The 25,886-nt window shown below is 35.0% G+C and overlaps 1 protein-coding gene across 1 annotated transcript in view; it reads right to left on the reverse strand.

Moving 5' to 3' along the window:
* Nucleotides 1-25,886, reverse strand: part of cfap61 (cilia and flagella associated protein 61) — a 59,701-nt gene that overhangs the window by 28,864 nt on the left and 4,951 nt on the right. The window contains exons 7-18 of the mRNA XM_088626657.1: nucleotides 24,711-24,843; nucleotides 22,247-22,400; nucleotides 21,870-21,955; nucleotides 20,389-20,481; nucleotides 19,274-19,440; nucleotides 17,372-17,411; nucleotides 16,665-16,804; nucleotides 16,096-16,222; nucleotides 15,688-15,765; nucleotides 13,219-13,425; nucleotides 12,307-12,435; nucleotides 1,306-1,433 (exon numbers count right to left, since the gene is read on the reverse strand). Coding sequence (XP_088482783.1) covers nucleotides 1,306-1,433; nucleotides 12,307-12,435; nucleotides 13,219-13,425; nucleotides 15,688-15,765; nucleotides 16,096-16,222; nucleotides 16,665-16,804; nucleotides 17,372-17,411; nucleotides 19,274-19,440; nucleotides 20,389-20,481; nucleotides 21,870-21,955; nucleotides 22,247-22,400; nucleotides 24,711-24,843 — 1,482 coding nt within the window. The remainder of the gene's footprint in view (nucleotides 1-1,305; nucleotides 1,434-12,306; nucleotides 12,436-13,218; nucleotides 13,426-15,687; nucleotides 15,766-16,095; nucleotides 16,223-16,664; nucleotides 16,805-17,371; nucleotides 17,412-19,273; nucleotides 19,441-20,388; nucleotides 20,482-21,869; nucleotides 21,956-22,246; nucleotides 22,401-24,710; nucleotides 24,844-25,886) is intronic.

A 25,886-nucleotide genomic window follows, 5' to 3' on the forward strand; every position in this document is an offset into this window, starting at 1 on the left:
ATACCGAATGAACATCCTTGCAAGAAACTGATTACATGACGTATAAAGATTATGAGATGACATATAAAACAATATTTATCATATTGCCTTAAAGCTTTTTCTCAAAACCACAAATTGTAAAATGACGCCTTAGTTTTTTCATTTGAAGATCCAAGGTATCCAAAAGAAAACTGGACTCAAAAGCTACTGCAGTTATTTTAAACAAAGCAGAAGAGACCGATGCTGATTAGTCTATACAAAAATGTACAGTATACAAAAAGAAATCCGTCTTGGAGTTTTCGTTGCCTTCTGTCTCTTATCTTTCTGTGTGGACTGTTTCTCTGCTCTGTTCTTGTGTCACTGAACAAATTACAGTGAACACTGCCCCTAGTGGACACTTAACACACAACATTTTACAATACTGTCTTGTCTCTATGCATAATAATACATTATAAATTCCTCTAGAACAGAATAAAGAAAAAATATAAATAAATTATAAACATCAAGAAACTTTATGTATGCCTTTAACTGCGAATCAGCTAAAATTATTCAAGATGAAAAGAATTGCTATAATTACTATATGATACTGCAGCTACTATTACTAATAACCTATTTAAAATATCAACTTAACAATTGTCATCCTAAACACTTTAAAATCTATAAAGAAGCACATTTCACAAAATAAAAAAAACACAAAACAAAAGAAAATAAGGCCAAAATATAATAAAACCAATCACAAAAAGAACATTTTTGAAAAAAAGTAGACCTAGGCTAAACTTAAAAGCACCAATATATCTGAGTCCCCAATTTCGTTGCCACAGTAGCTGTTCCAGAGGCTCTGTCACCCACAGAGTGTAGATGAACAGGTGCGAACACAGTGCGAACACAGTGAACCAGAATCAGCAGAGCAAACATCACATGAAGGGGAGCAAACAGGTCATATTTCAGTTACACACTGAGGAGCCATATCGTAGAGCTTTGAAAGCTAGCAGAAGGATTTTAAAATTAACATGTAACCTGACAGGAAAATAAATTATATCTGGTAAATAACATGTAGTGTCAATCTAATTATAAACAAGAGTGTAATACAAAGAAAAATAGTAAAACCGTAAGCTTAAACATTTGTACCTAGAAAATCATTTAACATTTTTAACGTCATCATATCAGACAGCACGTCCTTACATCAGGAATACCAGCATTAAAATGCTTTAGATTACTTAAAACGGTAGATTGCCAATGAACATTTTGATTATACAACATTATACACACTACTGTATGTAGTTTTAAATGATCAAATAAATAGATAAATACACATACAGTACATACCAGTAGGCCAGCACCTCCAGGAAGGATATCCCAGTATCAGAAGCTCCAACAACAACAATTCTGGCATTTATTGTAACTTTTGGCTCCAATGTTAGCTTTCTGTTTATGTGGTTCAATGCATATGGCACCTGGAACAAAACAAAATAGTATATACTTTGGTGGGATTTACACAATAATTAATTTATAAAAGACAACATGTTAACAATTGAACAGATAGTGAAGATCATTTGCTCATACAGTGAAGCATGTAGTTATTTTTTAATGTTTTCCAACATAAAATAAAATTTCCTTATAATTCAATTCAATTAAATTTTTATATAGCACCTTTCACAACAAGGTTGCCCCAAGGCGCTTAACAATGCAAGTGACCATACATGTTGTCAATACAGAACAGAAAAGACCAGAAGACAACAAAGGAGAGGAACCAGAAACTCCCTGGTAAGGAGAAAAAAAACCTCTAGTTGTCCAAGGTCAACTGGTTGCCCAACCCCTTTGGGCATGCTAACATTATATAATTAAAAAAAAGGAAATAAATTAAATAATGTGTCTTGTAAAAGTATTCATCCTTTTCCACTGACATCCCACTTTGTTGAATCACAAATGATGTATATACTGTACTTTTCTTAAAGTTAATATTTTCAAAAACATCTATGCTCACACTGAACACACTTCACTGCAGGTCAAAATTTAAAAACAAAGGCCTGTATTAAATAAAATTTGTCTTGCTTTGGCATCTACAGTACACAAGGACTATGCAATAACCTCGACTCCATTTGGTCCAAAGCCTAATTTATATTTTGGTTGTTCACGGATTAAGAACAATATGAAACTCTGAAAATACACGCACAGTACTTAATGTTTTAATGTTTTAATGTTTCTTTATTAGCCCTATACAATTTCTTGCATTAGGAATGCGTCTTTTCGCATACCCCAGCTTTTTCTCCAGGGAGACACAGACACAGAGACAGGGAGAGAAGCTTGGGGTCAGAGCGCAGGGTCTGCCATTGTACGGCGCCCCTGGAGCAGTTGGGGTTAAGGGCCTTGCTCAGGGGCCCAACGGAGTAGGATTCCTCTGCCGGCCGCGGGATTTGAACCGGCAACCTTCCGGTCACAGGCGCAGATCCTTAGCCACAGAGCCACCGCTCCGCCCGATACTTAAATAGCCTGGCAGATATAGTGTTACAAAAATTGCAGAATTTTAAATACAAGGAAATCAGGTTTTCAAAGGTAATAAAACTAAGTCATTTGAGTAACAAGGTAGCTTGGTGGTGATGAAGTTAGCAGTATCTAATGCCAGCATCCATATCACCCTGCAACTCACAATGGCAATCATACGGTAACAATGTAATCAAAATCAATAACAGTATCATTAGGAACTATTATTATTATTGTTGTTTTTGTTGTTGTTAAGCAAAAAAAAGAAATATAATCTGTCTTGACTGTTATTGGTTATCAAATGATTATTTGACCTCTACGAGCTCACATTTTTCGCACAGTACATGTGTTACCAAGGAGAATATGCTAGTAAATCTTATTGATACCCTTACAACATACTTAAATCCAACAGCTGTCATGCTTCACTAAAAGTCTCTCAAAGATCTTAGCACTATAATTGGTCCTTGAGTGCTAATAATTAGGTTGATTGGTTCCATAATGCACCTTGTTTTAAGGGAATGACAGGACACAAGAAATGGACATGACTCCTGAGGGACTAATCAACCTCCGTACTAACGCTCATACAGACCTTGCTAATCATCCAGGTTCTTGAATGACTAAGCTTTAATATCTGAATAGTGTGACCTGTACCACTGAAGAGCTCTATAACAGAATTTTTCCAAACATACAGAATCTGTCTGAACTGTAACAGTAGAAAAGCAAAGATTCTCTGTAGCCTACAGTTTCTGAGACAATCAATCAACACAAACAAGTTTCGTTGGAGGGGACAGATTTTAAATTCTAAACAGAAAAGTTTAAAAATAAGTTGGTAATGTACAAATACTTAGTTCTGTTTATAATTAAAACTATTTATACATTTTAAGGTATCTTTATTTATTTGCATATTTGAAGAGTGTGGAATATTTTGTTGCTTCTATTTATTAGCTTCAGCTACTGTATACAGTGGCCATAGAAGTATTCACCCCTTTGGACTTGTTCATATTTTATTTTGTTACAATATGGAATCAGAATGTATTTTAATCTGGTTTTTTGCAATTTTGCAAGCCCGATTGAGAATCTCTATCAGGAGCTGAACATTGTTGTTCACCGCACGTCCTCATCCAACTTGAGGGAACTTGAGCAATTTTGCAAAGAAGCATGGGCAAAAACTGCAGTGTCCAGATGTGCACAGCTGACAGAAACTTCTCCAAGGAGACTCATGGGTCCAATTTCTGCCTCTACCAATATTGACACAAGGAGGGTGAATACTTACACAATTGGTTATTTTCTGTTTTATATTTATAATTAATTTATGAGGATCTATAGAAATTTGTTTTTACTTTGACATTATAGAGTGTTTCGGGTCGATCAATGGCAACAAATCCTAATTAAATACATTAGGATTCCGTATTTTCACTGTAAGCCCATCATTGTGAAATCTCTGGAAAGTAGAACAGATACATATTGTGTATGATCATTTAATTCAATTGGTGAAGCAATTTCCCAGTTTCTCTACCTGATCTGAACCACTATCACATAATGACTGCTGCACAGTGTGTCCCTTCTTATATATAAAGTGTTTTAATATCCTTTAGGATGAAAAACACTTAGAAATATAATTATATTTTTTACCAATCACAGATTCTTAATGTGTAACTGGATTCCAGCCTTTTATTTTCTAAAGGAAACCTGCAATCATGTAAAACGCTTCAGAAACTTGAGAAAGTCATTTTTTGTTATATGTATTTTCATATTCCAAAAAGCTGTTGCAGTGGACAATGTCAGATAATCTCTTGAAATATTTTACACAACAATGTGTTTTCAACGTATGAACCCAAGATGTGTAAGTATGTTTACAGTGTTGTTTGCGTTTATTGTGTTTATTTTGATCTGTGAAGCTGGGGTGAAAACATGAGGATGATCCATTTCAGTAAAAATATTAAAAAATACATGCTTTTGTTGGAAGATTGCCTGTATGTGCTCAAGTCATTTGTAACCTTTCCCCTCAAAAATAAAATTGAAATCTGCCACAGAAGTGTTTCATAAAAACGTTAGGGATTGCATTAATGTCAGCAACCATATCACCCTGCAACTCACAGCTGATAACCCACTGAAGCTCAGCAGGTGTGATCCTGGTCAGTACCTGGATGGAGACCTCCTGGGAAAAACTAAGGTTGCTGCTGGAAAAGGTATTAGAGGGGCCAGTAGGGGGCGCTCACCCTGCAGCTTGTGTGGGTCCTAATGCCCCAGTATAGTGACAGGGACACTACACTGTCAACAAAAGGCACTGTCCTTCAGATAAGATTTAAAACTGATGTCCTGACACTTTGTGGTCCTTATAAATCCCAGGGCAATTCCCGAAAAGAGTAGGGGTGTTACCCCGGTGTCCTGGCCAAATTTCCCATTGTCCGTTACCAATCATGGCCTCCTAATAATCCCCATCTATGAATTGGCTTCATCACTCTGCTCTCCTCCCCACTGAGAGCTGGCGTGTGGTGAGCATTCTGGAGCACTATGGCTGCTGTCGCATCATCCAGGTGGGGCTGCACACTGGTGGTGGGGGATGGGGAGTCCCCATTACCTGTAAAGCGCTTTGAGTGGCGTATCCGGAAATGCACTATATAAGTGTAAAGAATTTTATTTAGCATTGTTAGTTGAGTTTACCATTAAATTGTGTTTCAGATGGATCAGAAATAATTTTGATTTAAGCACTTCTGATTCCTCATTTGAGCAAAATTCTAAAGGAGATAATTCCTCTAATCAATAAATTAGAAAATATGTTGTCTCTCTAATTGAAATAGTATTTTTAATGAGCTTGAATTTCCCATTAATACTTAATATGATAATTAATATAGTCTTACTGTGTAATATATTAAGTTAATAAATAATTTTTAACAGAATTTTGCTTTCACGTTTTTCAGCAAGAGTGAAAAATATAGGTAATGTAAAATGTTCTACAGTATTTCTGAAGGTGGTAATAGCCGATGGGAATTTAAAACAAACTATAATGAAATTCATTTTTTTAAGCTGTATGATATTTAACTTGTTGCTGCAGCTGTTCAGTGTTTATGTTCTTGGTGATTCCTTTAATATCTTTGCATTGGAGCATGCATGTAAATAAGCATTTCATTGCACTTGTGCATAGGACAAAAACTGAACTGAACTGAAATAGTCATTTTAATAGTCATTGCCTTTGTAAGTAACAATTTGCAAACATCGTGTTCTTCTCAAAATTTCCATTTCATGTAAGCCTATTTTATGTAAGAATAATCTATGGAAAATGCCACCACAGCAAGATAATCAATAACTCAAAGCATAAGGTACTGCTCAGCAAGTGCATCTAGGCCTAATCACAGGAAGTTACATAACGTTAAACAGAACAGAATGTGCAAAGCACTGCTATGACCAATACACTTTGTAATCTGATATGGTATTGACATAAAATGGAACAGGTGCTTTAACCCAATTAATACCTACATGCTAGGCAGTGGATTGGATGTACACCAGAAAGAATAATACAAACTACAAGACTTGTTCTTATCTACCTGGTAGTCTTAAAATGGCAGTTTCTGTGACACTGAGTCACGGTTTTACAAGTATTTTGAGTTGAACAGCAGATACATTAAAGGTTTATTAGCTAAAGCACCAAAAGGACTTCAAAAAGGTATCCATGCAAGAAACCATAAATAATAGTCTGTCTTGCATGTCTACAACCCACCCACATAAAGCAAAACTACACTACCATGTACATGAAATTTTGTTTACAGTAGCAGAATGAAATAAGCTTCTATTAAAAATACAGTGTCATATTTTGTACTCTAAGTAAAAAGGCATTGTAATTTATGGAACAATATGCTCTAGAAGTGTTTTTTATTTTATTTCATGTTTTCCCTTTTACAACACATATGGTTTTTTAAAATCAAAATTATAATGCCTAACATCCTTCACGGAGAGGGTAAAAAACACTTTTACATCGAAACAATTCACGTTTAAGTCGGGTAGTAGAACAATGTATACAAATAATATATAGTAAAACTGTTTTACTGAAAACACTGCTTTTTTGGGCATCTGCTTAAATATATTTTTTAATACAGATCAATAGGAGGGCAGAAGGATGTAGGTCAGGCAGCAGTCATACAGATATTTGTGTAGCATGTGTAGAATCAAAGCTAGGGTCAATTTAGATGGCAAGACCACATCCAGTGAATACAATTCTGTCAGAAACAACAGTTAATATCTCAAAACCTGCCAAATATATGTAACAAACAAGCTTTAAAGAAAGATACTGTCCAAAAATGTTTTTAAAATCCAAATTGCCACCTTCTAGTTATGTCAAGACAGGCAAACCAAAATGTCAAACCAAAATGTACACTTTTACAAGCAGAGGAATGACGTCTTCTATCTAGTCAAATTAGTGTGATATTTTCACATGCAATACACAAGTGGTAAACAATCCCACTCCACTTGCTGGAAAGACCATCTGGTGCCTGCCATTAAAGTGAGATATTTAACAATCAGACAGAAGAGCTTAAATGGCAGATTGCATCATAGGTTCTCATAAAGACAATCTATGCGTGACATTTACCTTTAACCAGCTTTTCACAGTCGAATGGGCAATTTCTTTGCCTTGTAAAACAAAAACAATTTTAAAAGTGCAATACCATTTCTTAAAAACTGTCTGCTTTATTTATGACTATCATATTTTTATCAGCAGTAAAAGGAAAGCTGTGTATAATAAAGAAAAGAGAAACATGCTTCAAATAAACAGACTTTCTTTTTGGTTTAGTACCACAAATACCAGTATACTTTTGTTTAAGATCACAGGATTGATCTTTAAATTCTGTTACTGCTTATCACTAAAATTGAATTTTATATAGAAATCTGTACTTAATTACTATAATGGAAAACCAACCAAATGTTGTATGACAAAATGCAGATGGTCAATTTAAAATAAGTGACTGCCTTAGGAAAATATTTTTATAGCACTAACACCAATCCTCAGTGTGTACAAAACTAAAAAACAAAGAAGTAGTTCAGGTGGGTATCTACGTCAGGATGCGTAGGCTGCAAAGGAACAAGTAATAGCTTTATTCCATGCTGAAAAGAGAAGAAAGAAAACACAATGTTTCGGCCATGGAGCCTTCTTCGGGATACCTGAAGATACCTGTGCTATTTTATTATAAAGCACAGTCAGTCCATTTTATTTCTCAGGACTGGACAGCTGCCTGTTAAAAGCTCTCCTTGACCAGGTCACCATGATTTCAGGCTCTTACTGTTGACACAAGAAATAATGAATGCACCTGACATGCAACACGATTTTATGTTTTCTTTTGTAGATATGTACAAGATTGACCTTATCACTTCCAAAATCTAGAGACTGATTTTGTTTTTGAGAAATAGTGCCCTCTGGCGGACACTTAGTTTAACTCTTGCTTTAAATAAATCCAGAAAACGTTTTGACTCCCCAATAGTTGATGCCATTTTGTGCTTTGTATAAATATGTACGAATTTCAAAATTAAAAAGCTTCATTAAGAACATGACTACTTCTCAAATCATATAAATAAATGCAAAATCTACATCTCTTTCTTCATTCTATATTACTCCTCACATTTTGTGTACAGGGCTGAGGAAATACAATTTTACAACATGAGTAGTATTTTAAAAATTCTTAAATATGTTTTTTGGCTTTACTAAGAAATTCTTGACTGCATTATAATGAACCTACAACTGACTTTAAGCCTGAAAACCTTTGGAAAGAGCTCTAAAAACCTAGTGTAAGTAACATGTAATTGCAATATGAAAATTTAATTTATTTCTTCAAATCTATAATGTCAGTTTGCATTAATGAAGTCTATCCAGAACCTTCTCTGAGGTATTTTACCAGCTGAACTGCAAATAACCAATTTCTAACCAGCTTAGTCCTTATTGTTTTATGAAGTGTGTAGATGTCTAAAAGTTCATCTGTCTGTACAGTAAGAGACTTGTGAGCTACTCAGCAATCTGAAGGTCATAATTTTAGAGTTCACCCCTTGAGATACAGCTGTCAAGTTAATAAATAAAAACCTTACAAGCACAGATGCTAAATTAACAGAAAACAACAACTTCCAGCTAAGCTTACTCAAAAATTATTCATTTTTTACGGATACAAAACACTTCTGTTATACTGGCAGTTTAAGGTCTATTAAATACTGTGAATTGTAAAACATAATTATTAAAACCATAGAAAAATATCTTCAGATTAGCTAAAATTATAATACAATTAATAATTACTTTACAAAAAGTTACTGTATAAAATTAGGACATTTTGATCATAGGGAAGGTTGGCTATTCCAATTTGAGATCTGAAAGCCTTGAAGTGAAATGTGGTTGACAGTTACATAAAACACTTTTTCTTCTGGAAAACTGAAACTGAAAGCAGCTAATGTGAATGTACACTAACATCTTATTTGGCTGATCCAAAGTTAAGTGCATTTGTACTCATTAACACAGCTAGGCACCTTACTGTGTGAAGAGCTTTTCTCAAGGTTCCCCATCAAGGATTAGAACCCATAACCTTTTAAGTCCAAGCCCTAACCACAAAATGGAAATATTAAAAAAGTAGTCGGGTAAAATCATTTAAAAAATATGTTCAGTTTTGGATCCAAAGCCAAAACACCTCTAAATTAACCTAAAAAGCAGAGTTTGAATGGTATGTTAAACTCATACTGCTCTTTTATCTTCAGTCAAAATACAGAAAACTTTGCAAGCTCCTAACAAAGATACAGTAACTCTCTTTGTTTTTATTTGAAAAATTCATAAAGATCAGAAAGGGTTTGCTGACAACCTGTCACTTTTCCAGAAACAATGCTGACTTTAAAAAAAAACAACAACAACTTGACAATAACTTAAGTTATTCCCCTTAAGAGGATGTCATTACATTTCTTCTCAATATACAGTATCTTGTGTGTTGATAGGGTTGTAAGCATTAGAAAACAGCAGTAAATAGCTACAGTACTGTCTTTGGTCATTTACTAATCTATACTTTGTACTAGTCACACAGGAAATTCAATCAACAATACAAATAAAGTATTGGAATAAGTGATTAATGATCAATCACAATTACCTTATTATTTTTGGAGGGTGGCGGACTAAATGACATGCAAACAAGCAACTAATGGAAAAAAAAACTTAGATTTCTATAAAGAACACTCAGTTCACTGCCGTCTCCACAGCATTCTCAATATGGTCATGGGGGATTGAAGCCTGATAAATGTCACATCCTCCCTTGTATCTGTCTCAGCTAATTAATCGACATTACCAAGTTATTGAATCCAGGCAGAAGGAAAATCATATCATAGAAACATTATTAAACTTAGGTGAAACATCTGTGAAACCTAAGCAGAATCAGCCTGATAAACATCAGTTTGGAGTGGTATCCCTGGATTGTTACTGTTTTGTCTATCTCGTTGTTATTGCAACTGCAGGATCAACACATAATAGCCAAGAATAGTTTTATATATAATAAATGCATCAAAAGATAGTAATGTCACACTGGTGAGAATTCAACAAGGAAAGGGAGGCAATGATCACCTGCTGGAAGGAGCCTTCTGAAGATCAATTCAAAGAAGAACCCACTGTCAACAATAGTAGGCACAATTCTATTATAAAAAAATATCCAATTAGAAATGAGACTGGAACTTGTAACTCATGATGTTAATTCACACTGAAAAAATGATATGATTCACACACAAATTTGTAAGTTATATGAACAGGAACTAACACAACACCTCCACATACTCAGCTTTCAGATCTGGAATGAATAGGTAATCCCCATTGTTTTCAAGAATGTCATAATTGTGTAAATCCTAACGAAAAGGGACAAATGCAATGATGAAAATGAAAGAGAGCTATCCCTGCTTCCCTAAATTCCAGTATGAATTCTGAAGTACTGAAGGATGTACTGTACAGCCAACATACGTTTTACAGCCTGACAATTACAGGAAAAATGTTACAAGCTTGGGAACAACCTACTGTATGTATATTTAGCAATTATTGACTTGTGGGACACTCTAAAAGATCCTTCCTGAAGCATGGACGTCTTCCCAAATTCTTCATGGTACTTCATGGTGACATCAGTGCAGCAACACTAACCTTACTGATGCCTTACTGGGGCCTATAATTTCCAGACAGGAGTCAAACAAGGATCTATTATTTCCCCAACACTATTTTTAATATTGCTGTTCCATAACAGAAAAACTCCCAGCAGGAAGGACAGAATGGAGGGTTGAATTATTTCATCTCTAGCAACTCCCATCCAAAACTAAAACCACACAGACTTTAGTCTTTGAACTTCAGAATGCAGACGATGCTGTAGAATCTGCCCAAACTGAAATGGATCTCCAAATAACTGACAATTGACTTGAATGTAAAATTCAATAGACCAAACTTGACCACCAGGAAGCTCCAAATGCATCAGGAGCATCATGTCATATTTCACAATGAAGGTCTAAAAAAGTAGAGCATTTGCGATAAATTGAGTCTTTCACAAAAGGCTGATATTGATGAAGAAATTTAGCAAGTATAACATTTGACATCTGAGAATGCATGTTTAAGGATTGTGACATCAAGACTGAAATGAGACTAATGGTCTACCATAAAATCATTATTATCTTGTTATAAATGGCTGAAATCTGACAACACTTAAAAAGACAGGTGAAATATCACCAACATAATCTTTGCTGAATATTTAATGTATCAAGTAGGAGGACAGATGCATCAACATCGGTGTTCTCTCCTAAGCAGGTAGCCACAAGCAGTGAGGCTATGGACATCAGCTTAGGGTATGTTGATTATGTCACTCCTATGTCAGACTCCAGCCGAAGAATATTCATTTCTCCCACCCTTAGACAAGGCAATCTCACCAGAGGACAACAAAAGGAAAGATATGGTCAAATCTAACATGAAGAAATACATCAAAATCAATTCCTATGAGATTATAACATTTGATTAAACCAGACAGAGGGATAATATGGAAATTGATCCCAGACTGCACAGTACACAGTCAGATATCTCCTAAGACAACATTTGCTCAGAAAGTGTATCACATAAAAACCACATTGGTCTTATCTGTCATCTTCAGCTTCACAGAGGACAATCATGCTTGACCATGTGGGTGATAGCCAATGACTGAACCAACAAATTCATTGTTACTATGTTCTTCTGAAGTGGTGTATTATTTGATAGAGAAGCAGTGAGATTTTTAATAGTGCTCATAATTTTGAAAGAATTCAAATCACAAATTAGAATTTTTAAAATTCAAATTACTGTCCAATTGAAATGTATCTTTTAATTTCTTATACCACCATCATTTTTACAGATTTTAGTTCATGGATGAAGAATCTGTAAACATCTTATGATTTAAAAAAAAATTAAAGAAAAAATATAACAAATGTAAAGAAAAAATATATTCACCTTCTAAATGACTCAAACAGGACAAATAATGACTTTATTTGGTTTAGCTTTTATGCACGGCTTATGCCATTCTCACTGACCCAAATGCCCCTTCAAAAGTATGCAAAGTCGAAACAGACCTTTAGATAATAATTTCATCTTTAAAATGATCATAAAACATAATCTCAGGGTCAGTTTTTTTTTTTACATTTACTTTCAAACATGACTTACGTGGATGAATTTCCTCTTTTTCCATTTTGAAACGAAAGCAAACTCATTCAGTTCTTTTTTTCCCACTGATAAACTTTAATTAAAAGCCACCTCCTCTGGACTGAAGACAGTGGTATTTGCCCATCTGCAAAGCTTGGCATACCGCTTGCAACATGCCAGCTGCCTTCTGCTGCTTCAGCACCCACCTGATCCTTGGAGATTCGCCTGGAAGGCGCATCGATGCCAAGCTCATCTAGCGGATAGACAATCTGCCGTCTTGGGCGCACAGGAACCATGCAATTAAGGGCAGATGTCAGAGAATGGGCATAGGCATTCTGTGAGAATGGTAGAAAACGGGTACAAAGTGAGCTCAGAGGACCCTTATCGTAATGCAATACAGCTGACTGAAATAGCAAGTACAGATTAAGGTAAAACATTAGTTAAAATGAAGGGGAAACGGCCTGATAAACAGGCACTTAGAGCAAGGGAATGAGCGGTCTGCAGCGGCAGGCACTAATGAAGATAATTATGAGAGTAATTGCATTACCATCTCTGTGGGAATGGATGAAAAACAAGTGGTTGGATTTATGGGATTCTGCTGTACAAGGATTCTCCCCCCGAGGATATGTTCTCCTCAGTAATCATGAATCAGCTAGATTTGCCTGCATTAGAAATTCATCTCTCTAATACTGTTGGAAGCGTTGCTGGCAGACCCCATTCCCCTGCTGCTGAGTTTTTTTTTCTGTTATGTTGTAATAATTGTATTTGCGCTTTATATCCGAATCTGACTCATGTTTGTACAAGGTAATTAGCAAAAGGAAGAAGCCTCTGTGCTTTGAGGAAATGCTTCATTACATCATCCCAAGCTACAGCAGCCGCTGCACCTGGATACATGCTGGAAAGGACAGGAACTGACAATGAATTGCCAATTATCAGATGCTTTATCCCAGATTAAATACAAGGGAAAAACATATTCCGTATTTATAATGTACATAGAACACACAAATTGAACAGCAGTATGCGAACACTAGATATAACACATTAAATAAAGAGGATTATGAATAGTGTCTTTCACAGACGGGAAATACGGTGCTTTCTGGATTTGCATTACATCTCACCTTTACATCTTCATGTGAAGGGTACACACGGTAGTAGAGAGAAGATTTGTGGGAGAGTCGAAGGGCCTCTTTGAAGAAGTGTTTTGCATAATGTTGAAAAATGGGGTTCAAGGCAAAGTGAAGAAGTTGCCCATGTTCTTCCATGGTGTGATGACTAAAGTAGATGAAATTCTCGACATTGTAGTGAGAGCGGATAAAATCAATGTCCTAAAGAAACAGAGGACAATCTGTTTAAATGAGAGAATACAATTCCTTTTAGACTTCAATTAAAAAATGCAGCATTAATGCAGTATCTCACATAAGTACAGTACTTACAAATCTTCAGTGGATGCAAATATTGCCAAATTGATATTGTACACAGATGCCATCTTACTCTCTACACAAGATTTAAGTTATTATTGCACAGTGCCATACTTGTGATTACAGTTAAGTAAAAAAATATGGTTCAAAAAATAAATATTAAAGGCACATTACACCTCTTTAGTTTTCATTTGAGTTGAATTTGCTGGGATACCCCTATCACTTATAAACATTGTTCCTATAATTGGTGCTCGCAACCAGTCCATCCACTAGCCCTGGCATTAAAGTAAACACTTTTTACTGACAACGAGTGACTAAGTTCCACGTGAGGAGAGGGACGGGCTGAGACTGACCTCTCTGAATATTTCCATTTGCCACTGTCTACTTTTCCCCATCATATTTATGTTTTTAATATAAAGTAGGTTACATGTTTTAATTGCAGGACCAAAAGAATGTTATGAAAAAGAACAATAAAATGTTTAATTATGGCATGCTTTGTGTCTTTTTTCCCTCCATAGTGTCTCAGAATAAATCACCTGAAAAGAAATTGTAAAACTGTGAAACGGTGATTATTTCCTGAGACTATGATCGTACCACCAAAATCTCACACCGTGACATCCCTACAGTCAAGAAGGACCCTTGTGTAAAATAAATCCATCCATCCATGTATTTTCTAACCACTTCAATCAATCAATACAGGGTTGCAGTGGAGCTGGAGCCTATCCCAGCAAGCAACGGGCACAAGGCAGGATACACTCAAGGATGGGACACCAGTACATCGCAGGGCACACACAAATACAAAACAGACACCCACACACTCATACCAGAGCCAATTTTTACAGAAGCCAATTAACCTACCAGTATGACTTTAGACTGTAGGAGGAAAGTGAAGTACCTGGAGAAACCCAGAATAAACAAGCTCGAAGACTGAAGTACTGTAAGGCAGAAATCCTAAACACTGTGACCACCATGCTGCCCTTAATATGAACATCTCTGCTCTTAAAAATAAATATACTATTACTAGTTAAGGTATCAGCAGTATTACTTTAAAGAGAACACAGATTGGAGATGGATTTCAGTAAACTACCCCTGCCATGAGAAGTCTCATGTCTTTACAGGTAAAAAACATTGAATTTAATTTTTTTTATTTCTTTTTTGACACCTACAGTATACAGTATGTGGCCAGGAGATAATGACCAGGTTTGAAAAAGAACCCTAGGGATCAATTTAGAACAGCCAACCAAATAATCAGTTTGGCATTGGGCTATGTGGCTACCAGGAGTTAGTCCATAAATCTTGTCTGTTTTAAATTGTTGTCTGTTTTCCCACTTTCTCAGGGTTCTCCACAGGGTTCTCCGATTACATGTCATTCTTTAATCAGATATTCACTGTTACAAACTTGGGTTTTACTACTTTCATTTCTGCACTTTACAGGTTATCTTCTGATATGGATGCAACAGAGCTTTCTTAAGCTAAACTGTTAAACATCGATATATACCTTTTTAATTAAAAAAGATAAGACTACTGTAATGCCTTAATTACAAGGATGGTTCTTAAAAGTACTTAATTAAAGTTACTGTATTTCCAGAAATCAGACTAACAAAAAGTGCTCTGTATAAGTACATTACTCCCATCCTCTGTAAATTGTAATTGCTCTCTGTGAAATTTATGAATAGTCTAGCTCTGGTTGTTTTAAGGATTTACTGTAGAGTATACTCTGAACATAACATTACCAGAACACTGCAAAATCCATGATACACTTTGGGATTGTCAACATTTTTTAACATAATTGAAAGACTCTTTTCACAGGTTTTTAATGCATAATTTAGTTTTACCTAGATTTTACTAGGTTCACTTAATGTGTATTTTAGCTTTTATTATGTGTATTACACGTGTGTCATTGTACAATGATTTATGTTTCTGAAAATTACTTATTAATAAATGTATTGGTATTATTATCATCGTCAACATTTACAGGTGAAACGTCTCAGACTCTAATTTCAAACTTTTTGTCAAGGACCGATCTCAGAAAATCATCAAACACATTCTATCATATCACAATTCATTAAACTATACAATTAGAATTTTCATAAACAACATTTTCATTGAAACAAGGTTTATCATATTTCATACTGCAATGTTTAATAACAGGTTTGAAAACAACATTACCTCCTCATTTCTTATTATTAGTATTCCCACAATCTGATCCAGGACTTCCGCCACAAATGCCTGTACTGGAGTTCCATCCTGTTAGTCAAATCATTATAAATCATTAGTGGGCAACAGCAATAATACCCAAACATATTATTCTGTGATAGTTTTAATATTTGTTTTTTAAACATTTCAGAATGCACCAGGAGACAGCTGGTGCTAATTACATTTTCACCTCCCACTGTTTTATCATTTCATTTAAATGCCAAAATAGAAAAAATAGCATGCTTTAATGTGTCTTATTAATTCAACAGTAGCTAAATGACAAGGGGCTCAAATAATATTCGAAAAACAGGTATAAACCTAGAGCCTAACCTTGTAAGTGTATGGCCTAAAAAACATTTAAAGAAGTATAGTATCTCTTACTGGATCTCGTCTGGCTTGACAATACATATCTAGATCCTCCAAAACAGCATCCTGCAGACTGAGCTTATTTACCAGGGACTCAACCCCAGTTTTGTCACTAGATCTGGCAAGTCTAACACAAAACTTTCTGTAACAAAAAACAGAAGCCAACATTACAAACCATCCACTGTTTGCTGTTTTCTTTACAATATATGCTGCGTTCATCACAAAGGAGCATTTTAAAGGCAGACTTTTCACTGTCAAAAGTAAATTCATAGTTTTACTTAAGGTACTGGATTTGAAGTAGAGCATGTTCCAAAATGGAAAAAAATAAGATGTGAATCTTAAAAAAAAGAAACTAAATTAAAAAAAATAGATCATGAGCTAAAACTAGTATTAATAAAGGCTTCATATTTTATTAAATGTTCTTTAGTTTGAATTTTCTATGATCTATGTGATTACAGCATATTCACAAATTTTAATGTTAATATACTCTATATAAATTCAAAGTCAAAAGATCTTTTATTTACATTGTTAATTACAATTCGTATACATATGTACATTTAGATATCTGACAAATGAAGAATTACTTGAGAAGGCCGGAGCGATGGAAGATGTACAGCTCCTGAGACAAGGTGCTGGTATGATAGGGAACAGCACGGACAAAGCTCTGGAGAAGAGGAAACTCTGGAGCAAGTTTGGGCACTGTTATAATGCAGAAAGCACGGTCCTGCAAATGATGAATGATAAGACTGTATCAACATTGTATATTTATTCTCAAAATGCAACTGTTTGGAATGCAGTGCAAAAAAAAAACAGTAGTGAAGAACTGAGAATCATCAAAGACATATTTAAGGCTTAAAATATGCATACTTTGACAATTCAGTTTCCATCATGAAACCTTTGCTGTATTAACAAAAGGAATAAAGTTACATATAATTTCCATTTTAAAGGTATACCTCAGTGTTTCAAAAAGGTCAATTATCTAAAGCGCTTTAGTTTTGCTCTTTAAAAGAAAATGCTTTCTTAAAAATAAATCTGCTATTACTAATTAAGGTATCATTATTATTATTTATACTATAACATAAGGTCAGCAATTTAACCAGTTACATTTGCAAATATAACTGTGGTACAGTTTATTATTTTACTCTATTCAAGGAGTATTTATAAATAGCTTCATTTACTGTACAAGATCAAAGCACACTGAAATGAAACAAGAAAATATTAACTTTATTTTCCACTCCATTATGCTGTCAAGAGGACATTGGATACTTGGGCTATAATCATAGTTACTTACAGGATAAAGTTTAAAAATGTAGGGTAAAAAGTCCACAGATCTGTAATAAAGAAAAAAGATTCTAAAATATGTTGGCACACCACGGGTTAGATCAGCATATGGAGGTTAACAGCAAGTTAGTCTGCCCACATATCCACAGCATTTTATATGCATTGGTTTATTAATCTTGACATGAAGAAAGCCATTTCTGCCTTTCATCTCCTCATACATTGTCAAGTTGAGCACTCTACTCATATATTACATGCTCATTCACAGCAGTACATAACTCCATTCCATATTTCTGGACAGCTGTGAGGTAAAGGACAATGAAAGGCCCTCAGCATGCAGCCACCTAACTGTCAGACTTTCCTCATCTTAAATGGAGCATTACAAATAAACACAGGAGATGCTCCAGTGTGTCAGGAATCTTTTTAAGGAATTTTGATATCGGTTGAGATAGAATATAGCGTTGCTACTTTTACTCATAATAACTGCCTACAGTTATTACAGTGTACAGTAAGTGAAGGACATGTTGGAATACAACAGTCGAACACAAGATACAAACTGAAAAAACGAACGAGAGGAAATGCATGCAGTTTAAACATTACATTAAAATGTAATTACTGACAAAATAGTGAAGTGAATAACATGTAAAATGAACTACACTGTATATTATCAGTACTCAAAGATGTATACCCATAGTAAAACATTTGTTTCACCTACTGTATTAGATTTTTAAACTGTTCTACTGTATGTCAATATAAGACATGTACAATATGTGGCCGAAGGCTTACTTGCACAACATAATCCCTTTTTTATATAATATTAAAAAACAGAACAAATGGAGAAAAAAACACAATTTTTGCATGTAAGCAGTTACACAAATGTTAATTATCACACTATTTTATTCAGAAATTCAAAAAAGGTGGCAAAGTTCTCTATGTTAATTGTGTGCACACTACAGTACATTTCTAGTCATGATAATTTATTACAGTTAATTAGTATTCACAATCAAAAATTGGAATTAATTGCTTCATGCTGGCAAATTTAAAATGCAATTGATCAAAACCTTTCCATGGTAAAGCATGTGACAAAGTAAGTACACCCCCTTAAGATTGTATGGTTTAATATATTTAGACACGGATTGCACAGTAGTGCAGTAGTCAGTATTGCTGCCTTGCAACACTGAGACCCTTGAATTAATTCTGTACCTGGGATGCCACCTACATAGATTTGTATGTTCTCCCCATGTGCGTGTGAGTTTCCTCTGGGTACCCCGGTTTTCTCCCACAGTCCAAAGACATACTAGTAGGTTATCTAGCTTCTGGGAAAAACTGGCCCTGGTGGGAGTGTGTGCCTGCCTGTGTTTGTTCACCCTGCGATGGACTGGTGTCCCATCGAGGGTGCACCCTGCCTTGTGCCCAGTGCTTGCCTAGGATAGGCTCTGGCTCCGCTCCATCCCTGAATTGTAAGAAGCAGCTTTTGATACGGAATGCTGGCAGATTTTTTAAAAATCAACAATGACAAAGTATAATTTTTTTGTGTTATTTTTCAAATGAGGTTAGTTTTATCTACTATTAGGATTTGGTGAGGACTAGGGTGAAATATGTCTAAATACAGTATATTAAATAATAAAATCTTAAGGGAGTGTACGTTTTCACTACATCATATATATATATCTTTTTACACCCAGTTACAGGTTTTCCAGAGGTTGTCAGCCAGTTTTTAAGTCTTATCTCTTACAACACTACCTTGTAGGGACCAGCGTTAGGTCCCAACAAGTAAGTGCTTTGTCCATGAGGTAAATTAACTTTTGCAAAAATACATTTAATATTACTGGTAGGGTATACAAAAACAACACATCACATCAGGAAATTTAAAGAGCTAAGGTGTGAGTAAAAATTTGAACTTTCTTTAACTTACCTCATTTCATATTTCTCGTCTATAACAAACAACTGAATACAAAAAGCATTCAGAGCTCCTTTGTAGACCACGGTTCTGACTTTCTCTCTGTTCTCTGTTGGTGAGTAATCTGAATTTATCTTTTCATTACTTGGAGCCAGAACAGCACAGGGTTTGGTAGATTCTCTCTGAAATAAGTAAAGTGAAACTCATAAAGTAACAAGTAGGACTGTGGTACGGAAATATTAAACATGATTGTTAAATTTAAACAAAAACAAAAGGTTCGGTTTTTCTCAGAGATATTCTATTTGATTTTAATCACTTATAGTTATATCTAGTCGTTCGGAAACACACTATTTATAAAACACACATTATAACTGCATTTGACTAATCAGATTTGACTTTTGGTATAGAGTACCTTAAACCTTTCACAGCATTATACAAAAAATGTATCTTTTTCCAGACCCCAGATTAGTCATTTTAAAAAGTCTGAACTGCAGAGTGTACCTTTTTTTATTTTTCTGAATGTGCTTTGTTTGACTTACAGTATTACTCCCAGGCAAAATGTTCTCTCTCTCTTACACCACTTCCTACTGTCTCCAATACTGCCCTTCTGCTGTACATTCTGTACCCCTTTCCTCCTCTTAAAGAGCCCATTCATTCTCCTTCTCTTTTCTCAGTGGTGGATTTAACTACACACAGAAATCTGAACCCTGACCAGCTTTGGGCACCTCTTCTAGACTTGCTTTTCTCCTCTTATGTGTGAGCTCTTTGCTTCAATATGTCCCTCAGTAACCCTTATTCTACTTCGGAAAAGTTTTGGTCAATGGTTTTTACTTATCAAAACTGGTAATGTAACCTTCTACTTCCACTTACTCACTATAAAATATATACATAATTACAGTATAATGTGATGTACATCCAGAATGGCTGTATACTGTACTGTTTTAATTATTATATTCTTCATTTGTTTGTGTGGTACTTAGGCTACTTATTAATTTTGTGTTGTCTTGTTGTTTTATGTCTGATCATCACCATTTTTTACCAATAGGCTGGCTTCCTTGTAATGATGTTAGATAAGGTGTCTGCTAAGCAAGGTAAAATAATAATAAGAAGGAATGCAAGTGCTCTTTTACCTCTGAGGCATCAGACACCACACTCTCTCTTCTAGAATCCCTGTCTGCATTGCTGAGATCCAAAACGCCAGCTTGTTTAGTATCAGTCGCGATCTGTTAATATATAATATACAAATTGAAGCAATTAACTATGGAAAAGTAAAACAACAACCTGAAGGCCTAAAGGAAATAATATGTGACTAATATGACTAAATGACTTATTTATTTTATGAGTCTATTATAGAAGCTCTGCCACTATGTGTTATTTATCCTCCTCACAATCCATCCTTTACACACAGAATAATAATACCTTGAATAACGTTTGTATACATAGCTTCTGATCCTGTTAAAGAAAATAATGTTAAATTATTAATCTGCTGTTTTCTTTTCTTTTGTGAACACCTCAAAGTGCATTACTAATAAGGAGAGGTCTTACTTCATTCACCACAGACGTACAGCCCCCACCTGGGTGACATGTGGCAGACATTATATGCCAGCAGCTCCACTACACGGCAGAGAAGTGAGAAGCTGTTTTGCCAATTGAATTACGGAAGAACTTTAGGTAAGCAAGATTGTGCAACCCAGAGTGGAATTTAGCCAGGACACTGGGGTTGGACACTGCTATTCACATGAACAGTGCCATAAGATCTTTAATTAACAGGTTGTCAGCACCTTGGTTTAATATCTTATCTGAAAGACTGCACTTCCTCCAGCATAGTATCCTCGGTCGCCCTAAGTGATTTTGGAAACTGTGGTCCAGAGGAAAGTGTGCCACCTATTGGTTGGATCACCACCAACACTTGCAGCAGTTTTTCCTTGGATTTTCCAAAGCCAGTACTGACCAGGCCAGATTTGCTTAGTTTCACAGACCTGATGATATCAGGCAAGAAAGTGCTCATGCTGTGTTACAATTACTGTAAATAAGGCTTAAATAAATAACTCTCAAAAGGTCATTTCTTGTTGATACATACTGTGCCATAGTGAGTCAATGAAATTCATTCAACAGGTAACTAGAAGTTACTAAAAATGGTTACAGACACTTTTTTCTGTATCACATTTTGGTACAATCTCATTAAAATTATATACACTGGAACATCTTCTTTTCAAAACTGTCTTAGACAGCTTAATGAATTTACTTAATTTGCATTCCAATGGCTACCTTCAAGCTTCATCATTAACATGTACCATCAAAGCAAGACTTCTGATTTAGAAACAGAATTCAGAATTTTTTTATCCAAGTGGTCATGATCACTTCACATTGATGTTTGTCAAATTACAAATTATTATGGATTTTTACAAATATGTGATTTACTGTAGCATGCATGCAACGGACAATGCACATAGTGAGTCTACAATTGCATGGTCAAACAAGTGTAAAAATGTTCAGCAAATAAATCTGTTTATAAATGTTTGTATAAAACAGACTCAGATATACCTGAGGTATATTAACAATCAGAGATAGGTTTCCATACATAGACATTGAAAGGTTCGACTGTGTGTACCTTCAAATCAGAATCTTGCAGACAGTTGGTGCTTGTGTCCTGTGGTATCACAGATTCTGACCTATGAATAGGTTGCCTCAATGCATCTAAAAAGGAAACACCAAATCTTATATACAACTTGTATACAAAAATACTAGGTGCACATGCTTATCAGAATGAAATCCAAATACAAAACAGGAATGGACTCCATAATTTAAATGAAGATGGCTATCTCTGTGACATTCAATAACTTTTGTTTGTATATTAAAAATGGTATATGGAACCAATCCTTGTAAATATGGATTTTCGCTCTTAATTTGATTGTATTGGCCTTTTGTGCTTCTTTGTTTCTTCAACCATCAAGATACAGCTCTGCTTTATTAGAATCATTTTAATACCTGACTCCCACCGTGGTTCAGATGGTTGATCGAGAATGTCATCTGGGTGGGGTTTATGAAGTCCATGGTATGGCCCTAACTCAAAGCACTCATTCAGCAGTTTAACATTGATTTCACCACTTAAACTAATAAACCCCACTGCTGTGCCTTCACTCTGCAGAAACAAAAAAGAAACGAAATATGGCTTAAAAAAACAAAGCAGCTTATTATTGTTTAATGCATATTTCCCAAGTGTTTTCACTACAGATTTCAACAGTGTCACAACTGCTGTTTGTTATTTTTGTTATGGCGAGTACCATTCATTTCTCCTTTCCCAATAAATAAATAATCTGTTTCATTAGATCTGAATGTTTTCAAACTAATCTCAGAATTAATTTAAGGAATTAACTGATCAGATTATTTTCCCAATATGAAGGGGTAACATTTGTACTGTAACTCCTTAACTGAAGAGTTATTTTCATTTCTTCTTACTATTACTGCTTTGTTACTTTCATACTATTAAGAGATAGTAGAGGTACTCAGATATTTGTTTCAAATTTGTTCATTCTTCATTTCTAAACATGGACTTAATTGCTTCAGAACATCAAGATAAGATAAAGAAAGGGGCATTATGACTAAAATGTGCTTATCAAACATGCAGATCACATTGCCAAAGTCCTTATTAAAAAGAACTAACAGTTGTAGTCAAAGTGTGCTGCCCTGGAAAACTACCGAAACTGTGATTTAATGTGGTTGCTGTCAAAATGTGTCACAAGCAATATATTCCTCCATACATATAAAAAGTAAGTGAATAAACAATGACAACAAACATGAATAAAATGCCAAAGAAATGTCTGTGGACAAAAACTGTTTTGGAGCTAAGAAAACTTATTTGTAGATATATACACTGCAAAAGTTTAAAATGTCTTAGACAATCAAGAATAACAATGTGCTCTAGATACAGTACATTATGATCAACACATATATACTATAGAGGTTTCTGTTATTGTAACATTTTTATAGTTATTAATACAACTGAGTTTGGGTGAGAACAAACCTGATCTGTCATTAGCAATTATTCTTTGTTTATCAGAATCGTCCACAAATTCACAACAAATCAAGATAAACAATCTATGAGCAGTCAATATAAAGTGTTGCAGTAACTAGTCCATAATATTTACCACTGAAATCTAGTGAACGTAGGTATTTCTCAAGATTACTTTGTCCTCATTACACTTCCATCCATTTTCTAACTACTGCATCCAATTCAGGGTCACAGGGCACAAGGCGCACACAGACACAACACAATCAAACACTCTCATACCTAAGACCGGCTTTCCCAGAAGCCAATTAACCTACCGGTACAGTATGTCTTTGGACTGTGGGAGAAAACCGGAGCACTCAAAGGAAACCCAAGCAAACACAGGTGGAACATACAAGCTCCACACAGAGAGCACTCCAGGTCCAGAATTAAACCCAGAGCCTCAGAGCTGCGAGGCAGAAATACCACTACGCATATGTGCCAACCTCTCCACACATCCATAAAGCTAAAAGGCTATTTTTTAATATAGAATATTTATTATTTATAATGAATGGTTGTTTTTAAACAAAAAAGAGCTACACTCGCAGAATTGTGTTTCTGCACAAAAAGAACACCTGAATGAAATAGGAAGTAAAACATTTTCATAGCGATGCATATCCATGCAACCCATCCGAGTTAAATGTTAATCGGAGGTCTTAAGTAATATAACAAAATGAGGGAAATTGAGAATTGTGTTGCCAAAATCCACTGGAGTGAGCTCTTTCTGTCGAACTCATGTTGTGTCTTGGGAAATAGCTGCATGGACTGGTAAATGTAAGCTTCTGTTCAATTCATTTCAGTCCACTTTTGACGGCATGCCAAAACATTAAAAAAATGGATAATAGAGTTATCTGGATACATTTGGTCAGTGTGCATAAAGGGCTTTATCTACCATATGAGGAATCAAAGCTCTCAAGCCTTAGTTACAGAAGAAGAAGTAGGACCAGTTGTTTTTTCATTCCTAAGGGACCACAAACCTGTAGAGATTTCAGTAATATAACTATAAAATTTTAAATTACAAATATTTACAAAAAATATGTTTTGCACTGAAGTCTATCTATTATTAACTGCCACACATAGGAATGAATAAGCAGAGGAAGAAAGGACAAAATGATGAGGTAAGGTGTCTTCAGGTTTCAGGATGTGAACACATTAAACAAATACTTTCAACAGTCTTCTCACAACCTAACCAGGTTTTAAGCTACAAGTGACCCCCTGGAGAATTTTCAGAAAATATTTTTTTTTTATTATATCATCTCATCCTACAGTTTGTTTCCTCTGTGCATTGACTCCCACAGTACACAGCAGTCGTTCTTGTTAGTTGGAGTTACCGGGTCTGCATTAATTAGTACTTAATTGTTTGATTTGTTTCAGACTGGATTTGTTGACTTTAAGATAACAAACCTCACAAACTGCAGCATGGTTGTCTTCATCCTGGGCCTCTATAAGCTCTGCAAGGAAATAATCTCCATAGGTGCTACCAAGCTTGTCAGTCTGCTGTGCAAATATAGGAATGAGATCATCATGATCTTCTACCCTAAAAAACAAAATGAAAAATGTTTTATGATATATTTAAAAGCATACATCCTATCCTATATGATATGTTTTTCATACTGTACCATTTGTAGGGTAACTAGTCTACTATGCATAAAATGACCAATCTGACTATTAAGGACAAGAAAGAACCACACCTTTCAAAAAATCATCCATCCTGGGACTATATTCCACAAATTCATGAAGGTTAGGATTAAAAGTTAGATTGCACTCTTCCAATATGCAATTTTATGCTGCAGCTAGATCATTCAGTGCCATATATGGAGCCAATTAAAAGTGCAATTTACATAGAGTTTAACTCTGGACATACAGTACTGCAGAATTTTGGATAACTTAGAAGACAGCTCCAGTAAGTAAGCTGTTATAATAGTCAAATTTTAATTAAAGGCATGTTTTACTAAATCAGACAGGCAGTGCAAGGATCTTTAACTGAAAAAGGTTACAAGGATCTTTAACTGACCTGTTATGCAGGTAGAAAAAAATGATACCTTTATGACACTCCTAATATGCAGTTAAAAGGATCAAAAGTACCACCAAGAGTTCTAACTTCATCAAGGGTTTGATTTCAGCACCAATCAACAAGATCAATAAAGTCACTAACTTTGTGAAGCTGATGTTTGTATCCTAAAACAAAACCAACCTCAGTCTTGTCAGTCACATTTTAGCTTACAAAAGTTATGTTGCATCCATATATATTAATATCAGACAGACACCTGACACCTGTAAACTGCAGAAACTACAGAAGTAATATTTCATTGACTGTGAATAAAGCTAAATGTCCTCAGCATAACAGTGAAACTCCAGTCAGTGAAGGAGATTACAATACTAAGCAGCAACATGCAAAGACTAAATTGCAAAGGTGTCAGCAGAAGAACCCTGAGTAAGGCAACATTAGATATATGTATAATTTACAGAAAAACCAAATAGTAGACTTCCTACCTCTAACATACATCACCATGTGTTACCACAACTGCATCCTGTACGTTACTTTATCATTATCATTATGATTAACGATAAATAATCATT

Source organism: Lepisosteus platostomus, chromosome 3 (assembly GCF_059453375.1).
Source record: "Lepisosteus platostomus isolate fLepPlt1 chromosome 3, fLepPlt1.hap1, whole genome shotgun sequence".
Classification (NCBI taxonomy): domain Eukaryota; kingdom Metazoa; phylum Chordata; class Actinopteri; order Semionotiformes; family Lepisosteidae; genus Lepisosteus; species Lepisosteus platostomus.